General features: G+C 43.1%; 1 protein-coding gene across 2 annotated transcripts; it reads left to right on the top strand.

Moving 5' to 3' along the window:
* Nucleotides 1-1,426: 1,426 nt before the first annotated feature.
* On the top strand, nt 1,427-16,227 carry SIK1 (salt inducible kinase 1). 2 transcript variants are annotated; one of them, XM_028727300.2, is made up of 14 exons: nt 1,427-1,585; nt 2,296-2,526; nt 3,419-3,535; nt 5,752-5,815; nt 6,240-6,401; nt 6,773-6,897; nt 7,025-7,148; nt 7,790-8,013; nt 8,562-8,711; nt 9,252-9,374; nt 9,685-9,907; nt 11,386-11,661; nt 12,073-12,322; nt 13,256-16,227. In XM_028727300.2, exons 2-14 carry the CDS (start codon nt 2,374-2,376, stop codon nt 13,659-13,661), a joined length of 2,397 nt encoding a protein of 798 aa, XP_028583133.2. In that variant the 5' UTR covers nt 1,427-1,585; nt 2,296-2,373; the 3' UTR covers nt 13,662-16,227. The 2 variants fall into 2 exon arrangements, with proteins under 2 accessions (XP_028583133.2, XP_028583134.2); XM_028727301.2 differs by lacking the exon at nt 1,427-1,585 and adding an exon at nt 1,645-1,814.
* Nucleotides 16,228-20,622: the final 4,395 nt, after the last annotated feature.

Here is a 20,622-nt window from a genome sequence, read left to right as displayed (position 1 = left end):
TTCGGAGGTTTTGCTGCATTGTTCTCCACTCCGGGCAATTGAAACTAGCCTTTGGACTCCTGGCCTGCTGCCACATTGCACGAGCTCTCGGCCAATTTAAATGGCATTATAGGAGTTGGGGCAAGGTGACCCACGCAAACTGAATCCAGGCAGGACAAACTGTCAAGGTCACGCCGGGGATTTTGCTTGCAGCCCGTTTATTATTTGTGCACGCAGCACATAAAAAATGAAGCACTGGATCTACAAGGCACGTTTAACTGTTTCGGGACGGGGCTGGTTTGTTGTTTTAAATTTGGTGGCCGCCGGCCCCATCTTCGTGGAGTTGTGGGCGTGAGGGATCCTCGACCATCTCTCGCCCGCCGCCGAGGCTCCTCGTTCTCCATCCCGTATCGGGAGATGCGAGGAGGGAAAACACATCTTCTCGGGCGCTTTTAGAAGCCGAGGTCTCTTTGGTCCGATTTTAAGCGCCCCGAGGGTCACTTGACACACGCGGCTTCCAAATCCCTTGGCACGTGGTTCCAAAAATCAAAACAAAAAATAAATCGAATATGCCCGAGAGCTCGGACCCTTTGCGAGGGGGGTTCAAAGCCAACTTTTAACAGGCGCCTCCCCCCTCAACCGCCTGGAGTGATCACTGGAGCCGAGCTGCCCCTGGCTGCCCCCGAGGAGAGGCCATTCCTGCCATTCCTGCCAGCCTAGCCTCTCAGAGGCGCGGCCAGGTTTAATCCCTGCCTTGGGTGCCGGTGCGTGAAGATGCCTAATCCTATTTCGGTGCACATGGATGGGGCGACACCGCCCTGCCTGCCTGCCTGGCTGGCTTTGCCGCGTCGGCCAAGAGGTTAAATCCGCCCCACTGGCGCCTACGGGGTTAATCGGGGTCTCGGGTGAGGCGGCGCACGTGCGACCGTTAACTGCCAAGCAGCCCCGCTCTCCGGCCGCCCTTTGCACACGGTCTCGTACATTCTCACGCAGTAGAGCCCGTAGAGTTCCACGCGCCCAATCTCACACTGGGCTCCGGGGCACAAGGAGTTAACAAAGGAAAGGGGGGAAAAAGAGAGAAAGGGCCTAGGCTGAGTTCCGGCGCCGGACGGGTTAATTGGAGGCGCTGCGGCTCCGACAGGGGGCGACCCCTGCAATGATAACAAACGGTCACGTGGTGCGGTTCGAGCGGGGAGGGCCGTTCCTCCTCTCGCTCCCTCCCTCTCCCTTTCCCTCGGCGCTAACGTCACCCCACCTTCCCGATCTCCAGGGCGACGGGCCCATCTGGGCGCGCGTCAGAGCCGCCCGTCTCTTGGCAACGGCTGGATGTCTCTCTCTCCCTTCTCATTCAGCCTCGCGCTTGATCGCGCGTCGCTCTGGCGTCAAAGTGACGTCAATGGGCCTGTCTCGGTTTTCGGAGGGGGCGGAGGGAGGGCTTCCCGCGCGCTCCTCTGGCCCCGGCACACACAGAGCGCGAGGGCAGCAGGGAGAGCAGCAGCAGCAGCAGCCTGAGAGCCTGGCAGGCAGGCAGGCAGGCGGGCGCGGAGCAGGAGGCGGCGACGGCGGCAGCAGCAGTCAGCCCGCCAGCCAGCCCGCCTCGCGCAAGGTAGAGTCGGAGAGCGAGGCGCGCGGGGAGACGCTCGCAGCCGGCGCTGCGCTGACTCGGGGCGCAAGTTTTCCGTGGGGAATTTCCCGCGGCGCCTCCGCCTCGTGGCTTTCATGCTCCGTCCTCGGGGGCATTCCTGGGCTCCCCACACAGTCTGGGTAGCCTAGTCTCTCTCTCTGCCTCCCGGGACGGCGGCTGCTTTGAGGGAAGCCCTTGCTGCAGCCCCTAGGTAGCTTTTGAGTTGAGCGCTTCTGTATATATGTATATAGTATAGATGACGATCGTCTTGTGAATAGTCCAGGCGAGGTTCCCAAGCTGCAAGACTCGCCAAGCCGCAGGGGATTTGCGCGGCGCTCGTCTTAACGCCCCCCAATTCCCGTCCCATTCATTGTTAGTGGAACTTGAATGGATCGGGCGCAGAAGTTAGTTTTTCAGATGATCCTGGAACGGGTTTCTTCCCTCATCCTAGACAGAACTTGCCCAGCACTTTTCTGCTACTTATTGCTAATTTTTTAAGCTGCAAAAGTACCTTTCATTGCCTTTATCTTAGGCAAGCTTTGAAAGAGTCAGTTGTGCTTTCTCCAAGTTGAAAAGTCCTCAGGACTAACTTATGAAGTTTGAGGCAATTTGGTAGAACCTCAGTGGGGCAGATTATATATATATATATAATAATTCACTGAAAAATTCACTGGAACTTTGTTTTCTTGCAGGTGCAGATTCCAGTCTCCGAAGAGGAAGGCTTATGTAGACATTTCTAAATAGCATTTGTCACCCACCAAAATCAAACCATGGTGATCATGTCAGATTATACAACTGTCCCCACCTCAAGCCACAGCCAGCAAAGGCCTCTTCGGGTCGGATTCTATGATATTGAGAGAACCTTGGGAAAAGGCAATTTTGCTGTAGTAAAACTGGCCAGACACAGAGTCACCAAAACGCAGGTGGGTGTGTTGATGATTGCTGCCTTGATCTGTATAGAAAATCAACTGTAAAGAGCTGGTAGTATTCCTCTGTGAGGCTTTCTGTTTCCACAGATAAGAACTAAACTAGGTACATTAAGAGAAAGTCCCTGGAGTAGACTGTATAATAGAATGTAGTTAAAATAGCAGCAGTTCAATTTGCACATTGAAATCACTTCAAAATGAATTTGGAAATATTGGTGATTAGTGCTCTCTTCATTATTTTTGTTGACATAGTTAAAACAAACTGAAGACATGGTGTCTTAGTTAATATTCCTAGGTAGGTGTCAGTTTTTTAAATAAGCTGTGTAGTGCAACTCCAGCTTACATTACCTTTCTAGCACTTTAGTGGGATATGTGATTTGGATCAAAACACTGAAAGCTTCGAAATTATATATATATATATATAGAGAGAGAGAGAGAGAGAGTGTTTAATTATATATGCTGAATTTCTAAGTCAACCTATGATCTATTTTATTGAATCTGGACTAGACAATATATTATAAAACACGAAACATCGGGAGTGATTGCCATTTTAGTTAAATTCAGTGGCTGGCATTTGATTTCTAAGTGTAGCAGTCTTTAAGCATAGTTTAAGGAGTAAGTAAGTTGAATTTAGTGACACTTCTAAGTAAACATGTTTACAATTGTGCTGCATTCACTTTTACCTGTTTACAAGTCCTGTTGGTTCCAATGAAATGGATAGTCAATGAACGAGTCTTTGTGTTATTATTGCATTTGTTGATTGTTTCCCCCTAACTTTCTCAAATATGATTCGTTTTTCAGAACATTTTTTTATTTGTACTTGTATGTTGTGCAGTAGTATAAAACCATATTTTACAAGTGTTCTGGGTTTGTTTTCTTGAAACTATAGGTTGCAATAAAAATTATTGACAAAACACGGTTGGATTCAAGCAATTTGGAGAAAATCTATCGAGAGGTTCAGATTATGAAGCTTTTGAACCACCCCCACATTATCAAGCTGTATCAGGTAAGAGATAAGTTCTGATCACTACCTGGCTATTAGACTTATCCTTATGGCTTTGGCTGCTAATGATCTTAAAATGCACATGCTTCCAACAGGAAATGAATTAACATTACTTTTCTAAACAGTGCTGGAACAAAGTGACAAAGTATTTCATATCCAAATATTTAGCAAGGTTGTTATTTTGTTTTCACAATCAATTCAAACAGTTATAAATTGTTCAAATGTGACTGTAAATCATTTGATGTGCTAGGTGTGCTGGGTAGGTATACATAACTAAAATTCCTTGTGCTTTTACACGATGTAAATACTTCTCTGCTTATAGAATTTCCAAAACCATAATCAAACTTCTACTTACAATGCTGATTATTTGAATTACTAGTTGAAATTGGGCTTCGTCTGAGTAAATGTGTTTAGGGTCAGACTGCCACTTGGAAGTTTTCTTAAAATCTTGGTTTTAGGAACTCCAAAAGCCACAGTGAAATACTATGCAATTTGTTCTAGCTCAGTTGTATTTTCAGCACATGCATTCCTTAAAAAAAGAACAAAAACTGATGTACTCTGCATCTGGTGAGCAGAGCTGAATTTACAAATGCTAAATATCTTATCTAATTAGTGTTTGGTGGAAGTTCCTCTTAATCATCTTAAAGAGCACCTTATGGATTTAAGAGGAAGGTGATAAGTGACCTTTTGTAAGGAAGAAGAAAATGTTAAACGTGGCTTAAGAATATAGCTGCTCTTAAGTTCAGTGTACAGTAACAATTGCCATAATATAAGATGCCTAGAAAATACATCTTATCTTTGGGAAGATGAGCAAGGATAAGCTTCGCAAATATGAAAAGCAGAGCCAGTGAGAAACTTGTTTTGGTGGCGGTGTTATTTTTAAAGTACACATATATGGCTGCCATATGAACTGCTGTAACACATATTTAGGTCTATTTGTCATCACTCTACCTACCTGACAGATAATTTTTATTTCCTTTCTATAAAATAGTCCAGGTCAAAATAATATTTCAGGCATTGAATATTGTTTAAATCCTCTCATTGCTGAATTAGGCTACTCAGCTGAACCAGAAAAGTGTTTTTAGAAGCTGTTTTTGTGAGGAGGAGAGGACAGTATTCCTACCTACACATCTTTTCTGTGTTCATTTTTTGATGCTCCCCTTTGGTGGAGGAGTCTGAGCTGCAGGAATTAGGTGAAATGCCAGTTTGGGGGTGGAAGGATAGTGTTGACTTAGTTTCAACAGCACTGTCTAATTTTAATCCAATTGGCCTCTTTCCCAGAACATTTTAAATGTCTTACTCTTTCCTGTCACTTCTTTCTACGTATATATATTTAAAATTTATATTTTTCATTATGTTTATATGTGGGATGAGAGCGCCTTTCTCTGCCTTTGATAGTCAAACCTCATTGCAGAATCTTAAAAAATATAGTTTCGGAAAAGACACTGATGCTGCTTTGTGGTTCTTAATCCTTTTTTGTAAGCCAGAATTTACTGAACCAGAAAGCACAGTTCTGTTTGGGAGAGCTGTCTTTGATGGATGTTTTATATTTATCATTTGATGCTGTAAAGAAGGAGAGGCAGTCTCGGGGAGCAACATGTTAAATTTATTTTTTTGAAAGAATTTGAACCATATTTTTAAAAATGCTTTAAGTCATTTTAAACTTATTTTGCAGGCGTTAATGCCTTTTAGAAGTAAATTGATACTGAAATTGCCATTCACACTTCAGTGTTGATGGATGTTGAGAAATAGCTGTGCACACATAGGACGCTGTTATGGATAGACAGGCACGTCTAGTAACTTACTGAGTGAATAAACCCACACAATACCAAGTGTGAATGGGGCGCTTGGATAGTTCTTGTTTGCTTTTTGTTCCACCTTCTGAATGTGTCGGTCACCTGCTTCCTAACAGTGAGATCATGAGTCCTGTTAACTGTCCTTAAATAACATGATACGCCTGTGTAGTTAATACACGTTCATGTAATAAATTATGGACATTGAAGGAAGAGGTGGAGGCTATTGAAGTATCTCTGTATAGAAACAATATTAGGTTCATGCAGGGAAGCCTGGTCTTTTCGTTCAGCTCTTGTCTGTGGAGCAAATGCATTTGATATTCAAAAGTATATTAAATATTTCAAAGGCCTGTATCTTTAATGCATTCTGGGGGTTTTTTCCCCTCCCCCCTCTCTCTTTCTCTTCTCCCTCTATACCCTTATTAGGTTATGGAGACAAAAGATATGCTTTACATTGTAACTGAATTTGCAAAAAATGGAGAAATGTTTGGTAAGTTCTTATCAAAGCATAGCAGTAGACACTTCCTTAGTAACTTGAATGTTGGGTGAGGAGCATGCATCTTAGCATTCGGATAAATGTGGGCTTTGTTTATCTGTAGACTTCTACAGACATAGGATTATATGGGTTACACTCTACTTCAGATAACTGTGCTTTGAACAGACAAGTATTTGTCTGGTCTAGGCTGCAAAGCCAGATATAAATGAATTCCTTAATTAGCTGAAGTCCAAATAATGGGAATTTCTTTGTGGGCATGTTGTTTTATGAGGGTACAGAAACTGAGGATTTCGATCCTAATGCTTAGATATCCAAAGTAAAGGTCATAACACTGAAGGAGGAAAGTCTAGTTGGGGGTGAAAGGACAAGTTTGTTCGTGGTGTTTAGTATTTGACCCTTTTGTCATTGTCTTTGGCAGATCACTTGACTTCCCATGGTCACCTGAGTGAGAGTGAAGCACGGAAGAAGTTCTGGCAGATCCTTTCAGCTGTAGAATATTGCCACAGTCATCATATAGTGCACAGAGACCTCAAAACGGAGAACCTGTTGTTAGACGCTAACATGAACATCAAGCTTGCAGGTGAGAATGGTTGCACAGATGATGTCACTAAAAAACTTAGTAGGGCTTCATGAAATCCTTGTATGAACAACTTCTTTGTGTGATGCCACAATAGACAGAACCTTTGAAATGCTATGTTTATGAACCTGCTGAATGGATTATATATAATACTTAGCAAAGAAGCATAGGTGCAATTTATTGATTTACTGGATTTGTATAAGCTGCTCGGTGACATACTTTCTCTGAACAGCTCACAATAAATAAAAGAATAAAATCCAATATTGAAATACAAAAGCAAAACAAATACATAGAGTTCCCTTGCAGTGCCCCTGCTTGCTTTTATTACAAGTGTATTTTTAAAAATATAAAGGAATATTTCATTCATTCTACAGACTTTGGGTTTGGAAACTTCTACAAATCTGGAGAGCCTCTCTCTACGTGGTGTGGGAGCCCACCTTATGCAGCCCCTGAAGTCTTTGAAGGAAAGGAATATGAAGGTCCGCATCTTGATATATGGGTAGGTGTATTGCATTCTGTATTAGAGTTCTGGTTGTGTATTAATTTTCCAAGATGGTGGTGCTTGACAGACTTCGCTGGCTGCATTTCAGGCATTCATGTATTGCACTGTTTTTATTTCTTGGCAGAGCCTTGGCGTTGTGCTTTATGTCCTTGTCTGTGGCTCTCTGCCATTTGATGGACCCAATCTGCCATCTTTAAGACAAAGGGTGCTCGAAGGACGATTCCGCATTCCCTACTTCATGTCGCAAGGTGTGTTTACCAATCTTTCTGGCATTAGAAATCCACAATTCCTTTCATGTTTTCTACTTGTTAGATTTTTAGGTTTTGAACCATATTTCCCAGATAAAAGCTTATGTCTTGCATAATCCTGTTTTTGGTGTTTAGAAGAACACTCTAGATCTATGTTGATAGTGAAAACATACGTTTCCCAGGTAGATTTTGTTTGACATGTACAAAGGCATATCTGTGTAGAAGAGGATGACACTCTGGCTGTAGTGGCTCATATTTAATGAAAAGGGGCATACTAAAAATTATTTGAAATTCATTCAGTCATTAAAACTAGGACATTCTGTCGAAGACTGAAATATCGACAGTTTGCTACAGTTCCCCAATAACTTACATCTTGCTCATGCTGTGGGAAAAAGAACAAGTTAATTTTTCATTGTTTTTAGCATATAGACTCAAAAACAGCTTAAACTCTTTTGAGCAGTATGTGATACAATTGCAAAATAGCCATGAAGGTAGATTTACCTTAGGTTATCAGAGAGTTGTTTGGTGCTCTTTTATGGGTAAGGATAAAAAGTAGTGGCCACTAGTTTAGCTTTCAGTGATGTGTCTTGCCTCTTAATATCTATATTCATGTTTCGGTTTTGTGTCTTGTCTTTCAACAGACTGTGAAACGCTGATTCGACGAATGCTGGTTGTGGATCCCACAAAGCGAATCACAATTGCCCAAATAAAGCAGCACAAGTGGATGCAAGCAGACCCTTCCCTTCAGCAGCAGCAGTCTTTGTCATTCTCCATGCATAACTACAACTCTAACCTGGGTGACTACAATGAACAAGTCCTTGGGATCATGCATACTCTTGGGATTGATAGGCAGAGAACAGTTGAGGTGAGCCCTTAGCTACATGTTTGGCATCTGAGAAGCCCTTGTCCCTTATAAAATATTGGAATAGACATTGTGCTCTATAGGAAAGGGTAATATGTTTCCCATTTAGATTTCAAATTTTGAAAATGGTGCCCCATGTTGTGGTGGTGCTAAAAAGTAGTGTGTTGCTTGGTAGAATTTCTTCCATGTTATCTGGAAACCAGGCAGGGTGCTTCTCAAATATGGCACTATAGGCACGAGACTGAATTATTAGGCTGCAGACATACCTGGCTGATAAGAGGGAAATATGGGACATATGAGACTAACTTGAAAGCACACATGACCAAGTTTTTTTTGCCTTCTGAGAATGGGCTTGCGTTGCTTCTAATAATACACACATCCCAACCCCTCTATTTTAAATGCATCATTTTGTAGAATCCCTCTTGATTTCGGGGGCTCATTCTTCCAAGTAAACGCGTCTTGACCTTCTGACCTTTAGCGAAGAGGTGGCCCTCCCTTTTTGAACCAAGCAATCTATTAACAGCTGCCTTTCTCTCTCCTGTCTCCTCTAGTCTCTACAAAACAGCAGCTACAATCACTTCGCTGCAATTTATTACCTTCTCCTGGAGCGTCTCAAGGAGTACCGAAGCAATCAGTTGTCAAATCGCCCAGTAAGCAGCCGTCAGCAAAGGCCAAGGAGCTCAGACTTCAGCAACATTGAGGTAAGATGATGCGCTGTCCTTCATAAGGTCACACCAGTTCCTCGCTGTATATATTCTGCTGCATATTCTGCTTCTGGGGCAGTAGCTTATATTTTGTGTGACCAAGAGTGGCATTTTCCTCATGTTTCTTTTTAAGCCTGAGATCAAAGGACATTTTCCAGCAGGGGATAGGAAGCGGGTGGGGAGGAGGTCTCTTGTACCCGGCCTCAGTGTCGACAGGAAACGTGGCTTGCTTCAGGTTTAAAACCAAAATTCTGCAAGCACTCAGGAGGATGTAGAATGAATTATACAAGTGTAAAAACCATAGGCTGCAGGAAATCTCCGTCTGTGAAGCATTAAGCAGACGGGAGCTGCATCCTGTGCAATGTCCTAACCTCTGTATTACTTGGAACTCTGTGTGGATATGTATTTATTGAAGAGCAAATTAATTCATCCTTTCATATTGATCCATACCCGTGCAGCCTTTCAAGCTTAATGTATTTGTTCTAGTTACAAGAGTGGTTGGTAATGACTGTTCTCTCAATCCTTCTTTGGCTTCAGTTGCCTCAGGACAGCCTTGCCAGCGAGACCTTGAGATCATCTCTGTTCTACCAGCAGCCCCAGAATCTGATTCAGTCGCCCTTGCAGGCAGAAATGGATTGTGACATAAACAACCCATTACAGGTTGGTGCTGCTAGCATCCTCACTTCGTGTTTGATTGAAGGAAGTGTACATGCCTGTGTGAGAGTGAGTGAGTGAGAGAGACCTGAGGGCAAAAAGGTCTAGGATGCATTTAAATATCCACCCCATCCATCTTTTTATTTGTAAATAAAATTCATAAAACTGAATAAAAAATCCCTTGAAGGATATCATAGAGGCATAATACACAGGGTACCCAAGCAGCTATGATAATGAAGGGATCGTTGGGGAGAGGAATGTGGGGAAGAACCAAACAAGGGCACTCTATCACTTCCTGCCTTTTTTGACCTTTCAGCCTATGTTCTTTCCTGTGGACCCGAACTTCAACAGTCTATTTCGGAATCGCTCAATCTCTCCAAACAGCCTCCTGGAAACCACCATCAGTGAGGAAGTCAGGCAGGACAAAGAGCTGGAGGAGGAAATTAAAGCCTTCAACCCCATTCGCCTCCCCATCAACACAAGCCGAAGGCACACGCTGGCTGAAGTGACAACTCATTTTTATCAGTGTTCTCCACCATGTAAGTGTTTGCAAGAAGGGTAGACCGCAGGATATACATAGAGGGTAGAAGAGTGTTTCCTTTTTGTGCTTTAAACAACATGTTGACAGACATCACAGTTTTTTTGTGCCTCTGTTTAGTGCATTTATTCACAGTAGGCTATTTAAAACATTTGGATTTGGAGCCGAACAGCCAAGTAACTCTCACAGGCCTATTCCAGAATGGGGCTTTTTCTTCCAGTGCACAATAAACATGTAATGGTTATTGGAAATCTGAACGACATTTACCCAAGCACGATCATCTTTGTAGAGAAAATTTCCTTTTTTAAGCATTGTAGCTGCAGTGTTTGTCAACGTTTTGTCAAAATATGAGCCCCATAGTTGGAAGATGGTGGTATGAGCACCATTGAGAATATACAATAGCTCATTAGCAGAGCATCTGCTTGCTTGCAGAAGGTCCCAGGTTCAATCCTTGAAGTCTGCAAGTAGAGCTGGGAGAGACCCTGGAGAGCAGCTGCCAGTCATTGTAAACAATGCTACTTGACTCTGTTTAAGGCCATTTCCTATTATTTTTCTTGAGACTAGCAAAACAGGCTCTTTCCCTAGCCATGCCCTCTTAAAACCTTTTAATTCCCTCTCTCTTCGTTCTCTGTTGCTCCCCAAAACGATAGAGCACGTCATGTAACCATTTAATTTAAAAGTGCAAGTCTGAACATCAGACCATAGTTTTTGTTAACTGTTTTATTTACTTTTTTATTCTTCCCTCTTCCCATTCCCTCCCCACCCTAGTTTCTTTGGAAATTGTGTGTTTTCACTCTTCAGTACCTATCTTCAGTGGGTATGGAGTGTGTTTTTGAAGCTTAGTGAACAGTTTGCATCTCTCGCTGCATTCCATGGCATTATTTGGAAGCAGGATATTTTGCCTCTGACACGGAGTTCTAGCCAGCTATACTAGCTTCTTGGCTGGTGGGTTGGTGTTGCTTTCCAGGGAGGAGAGGGAAGAGATGGCAGGGAGGTCAGTGCAGTGCAAGCACACTGGCGGGTTAACCTCCCCAGCACATCCTTCTCCCTCCTGGTAAGCTACAGAACCTGCCATGATTTGTGTGCTACCTTTACTAAACACACACCACACAAACCCACAATAGTGTCAACACTATTCCCGTACCTTCATCCTGTCCCCTGGAAAAGGCCACCTAAGCCCTAAAACCAAGATAATTATTGCAGCTGCACTTGATAGAGCAAGGATCCCCTATTGTATTATTACTCGCTTTAGCAATAAAATCACCCTATAAGACTACATTGCTGCTATAACTGGGATGGCACGCCTGCCACGTACAAAGCCTTGTGAGTTTTATACTTGTTTGCATTGTGGTCTGAGGCTTCGGTTAATGGTAGATTTTCTTTGGGTGGGGAGATTAATCTTATTTCCAACACTCTTCTTTAACTTCCTGTATCCATTTTGCAGACGGTCTCTTCCAACCCATCTGCTTCTTTTTGTAGGTATAGTCATTTCCTCTTCCGCAAGCCCTACGGAAGGAACCAGTTCTGACAGCTGCCTCACTTCATCAGCAAATGATGGCTCTGTGGCTCTGAGCAACTGTTTGGAAGATCAGATGATGCTTGGTCACCCAGCGACAGCCAGAGTTACATCATCGTTTCCGACTTCCCATTCGGACACACCAGTATTGCAGGCTCAGGGCTGTCTGGGTGGTGCTTCTCTGTTGCCGGTCAGCTTCCAGGAAGGAAGGAGGGCATCTGATACCTCGCTAACTCAAGGTAATTATTTCCTTGCTATGTAAGCAATACCAGCCCATAAACACACACAGTAGATACATCAAGTAGTCGCTTTTTGTAGTTCTGTAATCAATATGCCAGACTCCTCCTTTCATCATAAGATTAGCACAGACCATCTGCACACATTTTATTTGCCCATCCCATGAAATAACCTGAAAATGCAACAGTGCAGTTTATAAGATATGCAAGTTGAGAAAAGAGGAGCTGCTTGGCAGATTAAATTGGGTTCTATTTGTCTTCTGTGGCTCTTGTACGAGGTTCCTGATTGGTGGGGAAATGAGCTGCAGCAGGTCTGTAGTAGGTGCAAGTAATGTGTGTGTCCAAAGACAATGTCAACCTGTCATGCTGGTAGATTTATAACTCTTCTCCTTCTTCTTCTTCTTTGCTTTATAGGCTTGAAGGCATTTAGACAGCAGCTACGGAAGAATGCTAGAGCCAAAGGTTTTCTGGGACTGAATAAAATCAAAGGGCTTGCTCGCCAGGTGTGCCAGTCCTCATCTGCTCGGGTAGCACGGAACGGCACGAGTCCTTTCCAGCATTCTCAGCAGAGTGCCTGCGTATACAGCAGCGGGGGAAATGGTGGCAGCGGCGTAAGCAGTAGAGAGAGCAGGAACCTCCTTGAAGAGGTGCTTCAGCAGCAGAGGTGAGAGAGCAGCACACTGGCTATTGTAACAGTAGCTTAGTATATCACGACCTTGCCTTCACATTGAAAACAGACGAGCTGTTTATTTTCCACATCACTTTTGGGACAGGATGTGCGATCTGATGCTAGCATTGCTAGCTCCACTTAAAGCATCAGTTTGCGATATAGGGTGCTCAGGTTTAAACATAAATGGGCTGCGTCTGACTAAGTCATTCTTGGAGTTGACCCATTTAAATCAGTGGGCTTAAGTTAGCCAGGGCTAACTGAAGCCCATTGGTTTCAATGGGTTTATTATTATTGTTATTGGGGGTGGGAGGAATTCCAGTTGTTGTCATAAGATTCGTTCTTAGTATTTTCAGGCATGGAAGGATACTTTTTAGCATCTTACATTGCTTCTGCATCACACAGAGTTCTGCACAGACATCCAAACTATGTGCATGGTGGGGATGCAAATTACACCAGCCCTACCCCGGGTCATCCTCTTCTGTGCAGGGGCTGTGTAGAGCCTAGTATCCACATAAGCTCAGTCCACACTGAACTGTGCCTCTTGATTTTCAGATCTCCGGGTGGTGTGGGTAGGATCTGTTCATGCTGGGTTTTACACTCATAGCTAAACTTGTGAACAGCATTTTGGGTGAGGCAAGCACACCACGGAGGATGGGATAGGCTAAGCTGGCAAGATCCCCATTTCCCACCACACACATAGAGATGGAATGTCTGTGTAGGGCTGCAGCCCACAAGGGAGACTCTGTACCAGTGGCTTAGTCATGCAGAAGAATGTTCCCCCCCCCCACCAAATCTGCTGTCACGACTTGCAAAGACAAATGCTTCTAATGCCAAGGTGTGAGGGACAGAGGCTGTAATGTGAGAACAACCCCAAGGAAGCATATTAAAAATGGATAACTTCTTCACTCTCTTCTTTCTTGTATCCAGAATGCTCCAGTTACAACATCACCAGCCAGCCTGTCACCAACCTTCTCAGGTGTCCCAGTCGCACACCATCCTCATGCCTGACACTACAGGAAGCAAAGCATCCAGTTCCTTCCCCCTGTCCGAACTGCAGAGCGAGAACTCATTAGAGTTTGCCTTCTGCAACACCCAGTTTCTCCAGCCTCACCTGTTTGGAGTCAGTGTTTCTCCAGTAACTTCAGCTGCTCACCTCCTAGACACCCACCTGCACATCAGTAGCAATGTCTCCCCCATCGCCTCCATGTTTTCTCAGCAGAATGGCTTTGCTGTGCAATCTCCGAGCTATGATGCAGTTACTTTGCAGCATGGGGACTTTGAAATGGAGGACCTTACATCCACCCAGATGGGGAAGTTCGTCTTAGTCAAATAAGATTCCCCGCCCCCCTTCCTGCTCTCCAGTTCTCGTGATTCACACATCTTTCTTTTGGAAGAGTGTGCTGCTCTCGCTACGATCTGCAGATGGGTGATTTTTATTATTTTTTGCAACAGTAAAAACTCAGAAGCAATAACCTGTTTGAAATATGTGAAGAGGCCATTTGGCTTAGTAAAGCCCCGAACTTTATAGAACTAAAAGAAAAAAGCAATACTTGCGTCTTTTGGCTTCAACTGTACTTGCACTGAACAAATGTAACCAGAAACTGAAAGGAGAGAAAAAAAACTTTTTTGTTTTTGGAAGAAAAGAATGACAGGGAAGTGGGGGTGGGGTGGGGAGGGCACAGGAGAACACTTTTCTGGTACTGTATTAAAGTCAGGCCAATACAGCTCTGCTGTTATGCAAGACTTTGACGGCTGTCAATGGTTGTGGTGTAGCAGGGGAAGGCTTTTCAAAGAAGGGACCAGAGCCACCCTATTCACAATATTTGTTTATGGATTTGTGAAGACGATAATTACCTCTTTTCTTAAAGACGACAAGCAAGAAAAAACCGCCACCCACAAACATAAACACAGATGCTTTTGTGTCACATTAATCGTTGATAGGGGAATAATGACAAAATTATTACGCATTATTTGTTTTTATACTCTTGTTAAAGGAACCAATACCTCTCTTTACTTTTTATTCTCCCTTACTCAAAGGTTTATACCTTAAGAGGAAACTGTGAACTTTTCTGCTTAGTCTCTCACTTGTAGCAGCTAAGGGTAGTTTGTATTCATTAGAAGCAATTAATTTGTCCTCTGGCGGTTCTGTTACCAGACTACAAATTGTGTTCCTGCCTTTCTCTCTTCCGGTGGTGGTGAGGTTCAACAGTAGGAAAATGTCTGTGCATCAATGAGGAGATGCCCATGGAATGCCGCAGAGGTGATGGGAGCAGAATTGCTAAGAGGTGCTGGTGTGGGAAGGCTTTCTTTTTAAATTCTTCTTTTACCTCCCTTCCCTCTGCCACCCCTTGAAAAGCACTATCAAATGCTTTGAGGTTGCCTATGGGATGTCTCTCAGTGCTGCACACAATTAATGCCGCTGCTAATGAGGTTTTTATGCATTTCGTTAACAGGGTCCAAACTGAACTGTCTCATTGGGGAAACGTGCAATATTCAAAAGGTTGTGACACTTATACTGACAGTCAAAAGGAAATAGGATAGCACAACTTGATACTCTTCGTAAACAGTCGTTTTTTGAACAAACTAGTTTAAGTGAGATGAACAGCACAACTTCTGGGTTTTGTTGTTTTGTATACTAATAGACGAGAGGGTTGTTGTTTTTATTTTAGGCATTTTTATTTGCGGTTTTAATATTCTCTATGTGTGTGTGTGCGTGCACACATATAGGACTCGGAAGACAATATACACTACTTGGCTTTTGAAATAAGCTTTTTGGAGTTCCCTGGCATTCGCTTCCTCTGACCAGAGAATGACTTTTGTTGATACCAGTGGAAGCCTGGCAATGGATGTCAGAGGGAGCGGGGAGACCACAGCAGGTCTTCCTTTGACCTAATAGATAGTTGGCGGGGGAAAGAGGGTGGAAGATCCGTTGTCGGTAGCAGGTGAGCAAGCTTGGCCAAAATTACCATTCAAATGTCTGAAAACAGCTTCATTCTGTCTAACACTTTTAAGGACCCATCTCTAAATGTAACACAGGGGTGCCTTCAAGTTACTACTACTGCTTCTTGCAACCTGCAGTCTTATATATGTAAAAAAAGAAAAAGAAAAAAAGCTATTTTTTTAAATAAATAAGCCAAAGACTGTCTGTCTGTGGTGGTAGTGAGGAGGGAGATAAAGTTGTATAGATCTATCTGTGGCTTTTCAACCTCTTTATCTGTGTACAGTATCTATATTGACGTGTCTTCAGTTTGCTGCTGCTGCTTTGTGTTCTGGAATCTCCAAGGTGAAGGGAAATAACTCCGTACAACCTTCTCTCTGACTGGTGCCTTTCGGCAGAGAAAATACCAGACTCATGCTAACTTGCAAAGCGGTTTGGTGTGTGGTTTGTAGGAGTGGCTACAAGGAGTGGGAGCAAGATCCGTCACAAAGCAGCAACGTTGCCTTCATTTTCGTAAAACAGTAGCAACATGTTATTTTATGAACTGCATTCCCCACCCCACCCATTTCTGTCTTTTTACTTTATTTTCTACCATAGATCAAGAGGCCACAAAAAACAACTTTTTGTTCTAAGCAATGACAAGCACTTTACTTCTTGAGCCCCCCCTCCCCAATTGCTATAGAAAATGCTTTGAAACTATTCTGAAGTAGAAAAAGGTCATTTTCAACATTTCAGGGTTTGTGTCTCCTTTCCCCCCTTGTAGTGTTCTTGACAGTACTGTTTTGCAGACTGCAATGCAATAGATTATTTAAATACACTATGTGATTGGTTTAATTAAGATGTATAGTTTTATTTTTTATCATGACGAGATCATTTTGTTTCTTATGTTAAAGAGATGTACACCAAAATGATTAGTTGTGTTTTATTTAATATTTAAATAAACAGTTGTTGAAATAATTTACGATCTGCCTTGCAATCCTTTTTTTTTTTTAAAAAAAGTGTGGCTTTTTAAAAAAGATACATCTATTTGGGTTTCCCTTACAGCTGATCTTTTTGTAAAGTCTTGTTATTTCCATGAAAAACAGAAGGGCTCCTCAGATGTTTTCCACCCCCACACAAATACTACGGTGTTTCCTGATCTGGTGTCCTCCAGAGTGTTTTGGATCACAGCTTCCAAAACGCTGTGCTAGCTGAGGCTGATGGGAGTTGTAGTCCAAAACATCTGAAAGGCGCTAGGTTGGGAAAGGCTGGTATACGGAATACATGGAAAAGGAAACAGAACCATGTTCTCTGGTCCTGTCCCCAGTCTCCACACAGTCATTGGAACGTATGCAAGGTATTTCTTTTTGTGTACAGTTCTATCCTCTTGAGCGCAAGCAACTAAAATTCACCCGGCACTAACAAATTATTATGGCTTAACATTTTATGGATTTTGGGGATCTTTATAGGGTTGCCAACTTTTGATATTAAAAATACTCATTTACTGCTCTCCTAGGACCTTACGTGGAGCTAGTTTTACCAAGAACACCTAGAAGGTTAGGGGAGAAATTTGCAGAAACATAGTAAATTGAGATGACAATTTAGTCTCTGTGTATGTGAAACTCAGTATAACAAAACACACCAGGTGAGGCACTGGATCAAGTATAGTAATCAGTCAGTCTCTCTCTTCCTCCTACTGTTGTATATAGTTAGTATTAAAGTCCAAATAAAAGGAATTATGATGTAGAAATGTCATAAAATTATATTCGGTATGGATTTCTAAAAATGGGGCAATAACTGTCACCTAATAAATTCCATAGGAAGGCCGCATATATGCCAAATGACTTGTGATTAAACCAGCTTGTTAACACACAAGAAATCCACAGCCAATATATGTAGAAGTACAAATTAAGTATTGTAACTTCACTCAGACCAAACACGAAAGAAGCATATTGTCGAGGAGGAATTCTTTTAAAGCTCTGCCTTTCTCACTGGCTCTCCCCTGCCCTGAATAATGGAACATCATAAGATTGTCAAAAGTCTTGGGATCTTTTGGAAATGTTGCAAATCATCCTCTTGGCTGGCCTTTGAAGCTAAGGATTAAGGTGGCAAAATGAAGGAAGTATCAGTGAACTTAAAAAAAATATCTGTTCACATATACGCAAATTCTTGAGCTGTCTCTGTAGTTTACTGGCATTTTAATCCCAGATACTGGTTACTTCCCTGAATGCAGTTTTGCTCGTAAGACTTGTCAAATAATGGCTGGTTGGCAAACCTAGATTTACCCAAGCGAATACTGTTGCCCTTGTTGTGGGGTGATGTAAGTAGGGCAGCTTCAGCTTCCTCCTTGGCCTGCCACTAACATCCCATCAGCCACTAAATGCAGTGTACAGGACTTGGGCAATAATTATAATTATTACTTTGTGTGGCATTGCTAGAGGCAGGGCTGTAGTGCCAGCATGGCATAAACACCACTTTCTGCACTGGGGGGGGGGGGGGAGTGTGTTCAGAAAGAGATTTCTGTCTCTTCTTGGGGACTAATCACGGTTTGGCAGATGGGTGTTGGCCGGGGGGGAAAGCGCTTGTCTTTTACTTTCAGCAATTGTCAAACAGGAGATGCTGGCAATCTCTGTGCATGTCATCTGTTTTTGCATATGAATTTGGACAAGATCTTCCAAAGCATCTAGATTTTCCACACGCTTATGCCTCTTACATTGCATAAGCAGAAATAAATTGCCTATGAATGCATACTTTTGGCTCAAGAATTCCTTTGGCTACATACCATTAGGGAACTGGGGCTGATACCAATTGTGAACTTAACTCTTAGTATCCCTGCTCATAATGAACAGATGCAAATGTAGCTTTTAAATCTGGGACATAGAGTGTTGTGGTTTTGCACACGTATGTTTCGAGAGGCGCAGAAGGCTTCTGAGGTTGGAACCTGATTGTGGGACTTGTTCTCCCTTCTCCCAGGCTGTTTGATTGGTGACATTGAAGCGTTTCCTTCTTCCTCTATAGCCTGGAATACTGCTCTGTTCCACAGATAATCTCTCTTTGTAGGGAAGTACTGCATTGCTCATCCCACTTCTCCAAGTTGTGGAAAGTCCCATGGGTTCAGTGTTTACTCACTTTGGAAGGAAGTTGCTGGAGGCTTATTGGCCTTTTTTAATGGTTCTGTTTGCTTACAAATAAATGGGCTGAGCACAGCGAGAGCTGCAGTGTAAAAACGCCAACAGACCAACAGCCCAAGTTCACTGCTGTCATGTCAGATTTCTAGAGAGGCACCCGACACCCTATGGTGCTTACAGAGAGCCCAAAGTCGTCGTCGTCATCTCTCTCTCTCTCTCTCTCTCTCTCTCTCTCTCTCTCTCTCTCTGTCTGTCTGTCTGTCTTTCTGTTGCCCTGAAACTGTGGACCCCCAGACATCACCATTTATTAAAGGACAGGTGGATACCAGCTTTTTGCCTGCTTCTAGGTATTCCCTCCCATGTCTGTGGAGTACTATTCCAGTTGGAATATATTCAGTCCCTTTAACAGAAGGGTGTCCCCCACTCCAGCACCAATCCTGTAAGGAATCCCAGTAGCAAAGAGGGTCCCATTCTAGTCCTCTGTGCTGCTGCCACCCACTTAGTGTCACCTTGGGCAAGAGGCACGGGATCCACTACTTCCTTACAGTAATCTCCGTGGGATTAAAGAAACAGCAAACTGAACACTGGCTTGGCAATTTCAGTCCATATTCCCACCTTCTCTCCCAGGTACTTGAGCACTGAGTAGCCTAGCCCAGACAGTCTAAGCGACATGGAAGACAACCAGTCCTTGAGTGTGCCTAGAAATCAGTATAGCCCAGGAATCCAATCCAGCAATTTATTCAAAAGGAGTATATCAGTTGTGGGTTGGAGGATCAAGATGGACAAAGGATTGTTTGGCCCAGGGTGCTGATTGACAGGTGGCCAGGTAAATGCCCAGGGTCTTGGGGATGAAGCAAGCAGGGGGACAGTGGCAGGAGGTGGGGGCTGTCAAAAGTGTGAGACAGAAGCCTTGGTGTGCATTGGGAGTCACAGCCTTCTCATCTATGCATGATGGAAAGCTGGGTACTGTAATCTCAAAGCAATGAGGCGGGTAGAGTGTAAGTGAACCACAGCCCCAACAAGGACCCCCCCTTAAAGTAATAATAATACAAATAAAAATGTGCACCCAACCCCAAGCCCCTTATTTATCATAATTATCCAACTTTCCAAAATTTTAACACTTCTTGAGATGGTTTGACCCCTTTCTGTTTTAACAATACAAATTCCACAAATATTTTCCCTATTTCCTAGGAAGTTTTCCCAGTAAAGGGAATACTGAGCATGGAAGGTACTGTCATGGAGCAAGATGATTACAATACTTTACTGCTTTTGGGTTTTCCTGAGCTTCTCTGTCCCCTTTTTAATTTGTGGTTTTATCTTTTGAAAAGAATACAGTTCTCTTTTTGAAAGAACTTACTAAATTATAGTGCTGATGCAGAAGGCTGTCTTTTTTCGTGTGTGTGTGTGTGTGTGTGTGTGTCTGTGTGTGTATGCGCGCAAAGACTTCAGATGATTTGGCTGAGAGAGGTGAAGAGATAATAATGAGCCAGGCTCTGGCATGGGAGAGCAAACAGACGTAATAATGCTGTGAACTTGTTTTCCAGCAACAGCTAATTTGGAATCAGCAACCTGCACAAAGAACATTAACACTGCTGACTCATGAAGAAATTCAAAATTATTTTTGTTGGCTAAGTCTCTACCCTTGCCCCACGCACAACATTTCTAAGAGCTTGCTAGCCAGATCATGGGTTGTTTATTATTTTACCCCACTTCCAAATCATATCTGGCTGAATTAGATGGAAGTACCCTCATGTGAGTGTCTCAACACAGGCAGTGGAACTAGACCTTTAGCTTCACACTACTTGCGATGGTTCAGTTCAGCAAACAAGAAGCTTGGCATTATGCACTTTAATTTCCAAACCAAAAAGGGTTTGTCTGCTTGCAAACTGCACCTCTGATGTTGTAGGGCCCAGTCTGAGATGCATGTGCTTGTGATTAACATCATAGAAGGTAGCCCAAGGGTCATCTAGTCCAACCCCTTGCAGGGCAGGAATCTCAACTAGATCATACAAGACAGTTCTCTGCTCAATTATTACCATGTCCAATGTTTGCTGGTCCATGTAGACATGGGTTAAATATCTTGCTGAAATCTGTTCCCAACCTTTTAACTAGGTTTTTAAAAGTGTCCCTTTGAAACACACGCACAGACACACACACATGTGTGAAAATGCTTCCTTTTCAATCACACCTCTTAATAAGATATATCTACTGTCCTGATCTTTTGTTGTTACTTTACGATAGAGGTTATA

This window comes from Podarcis muralis, chromosome 4 (assembly GCF_964188315.1).
Source record: "Podarcis muralis chromosome 4, rPodMur119.hap1.1, whole genome shotgun sequence".
In the NCBI taxonomy this organism is placed as follows: Eukaryota; Metazoa; Chordata; class Lepidosauria; order Squamata; family Lacertidae; genus Podarcis; species Podarcis muralis.
This window is presented reverse-complemented; position numbering and strand designations above follow the sequence as displayed.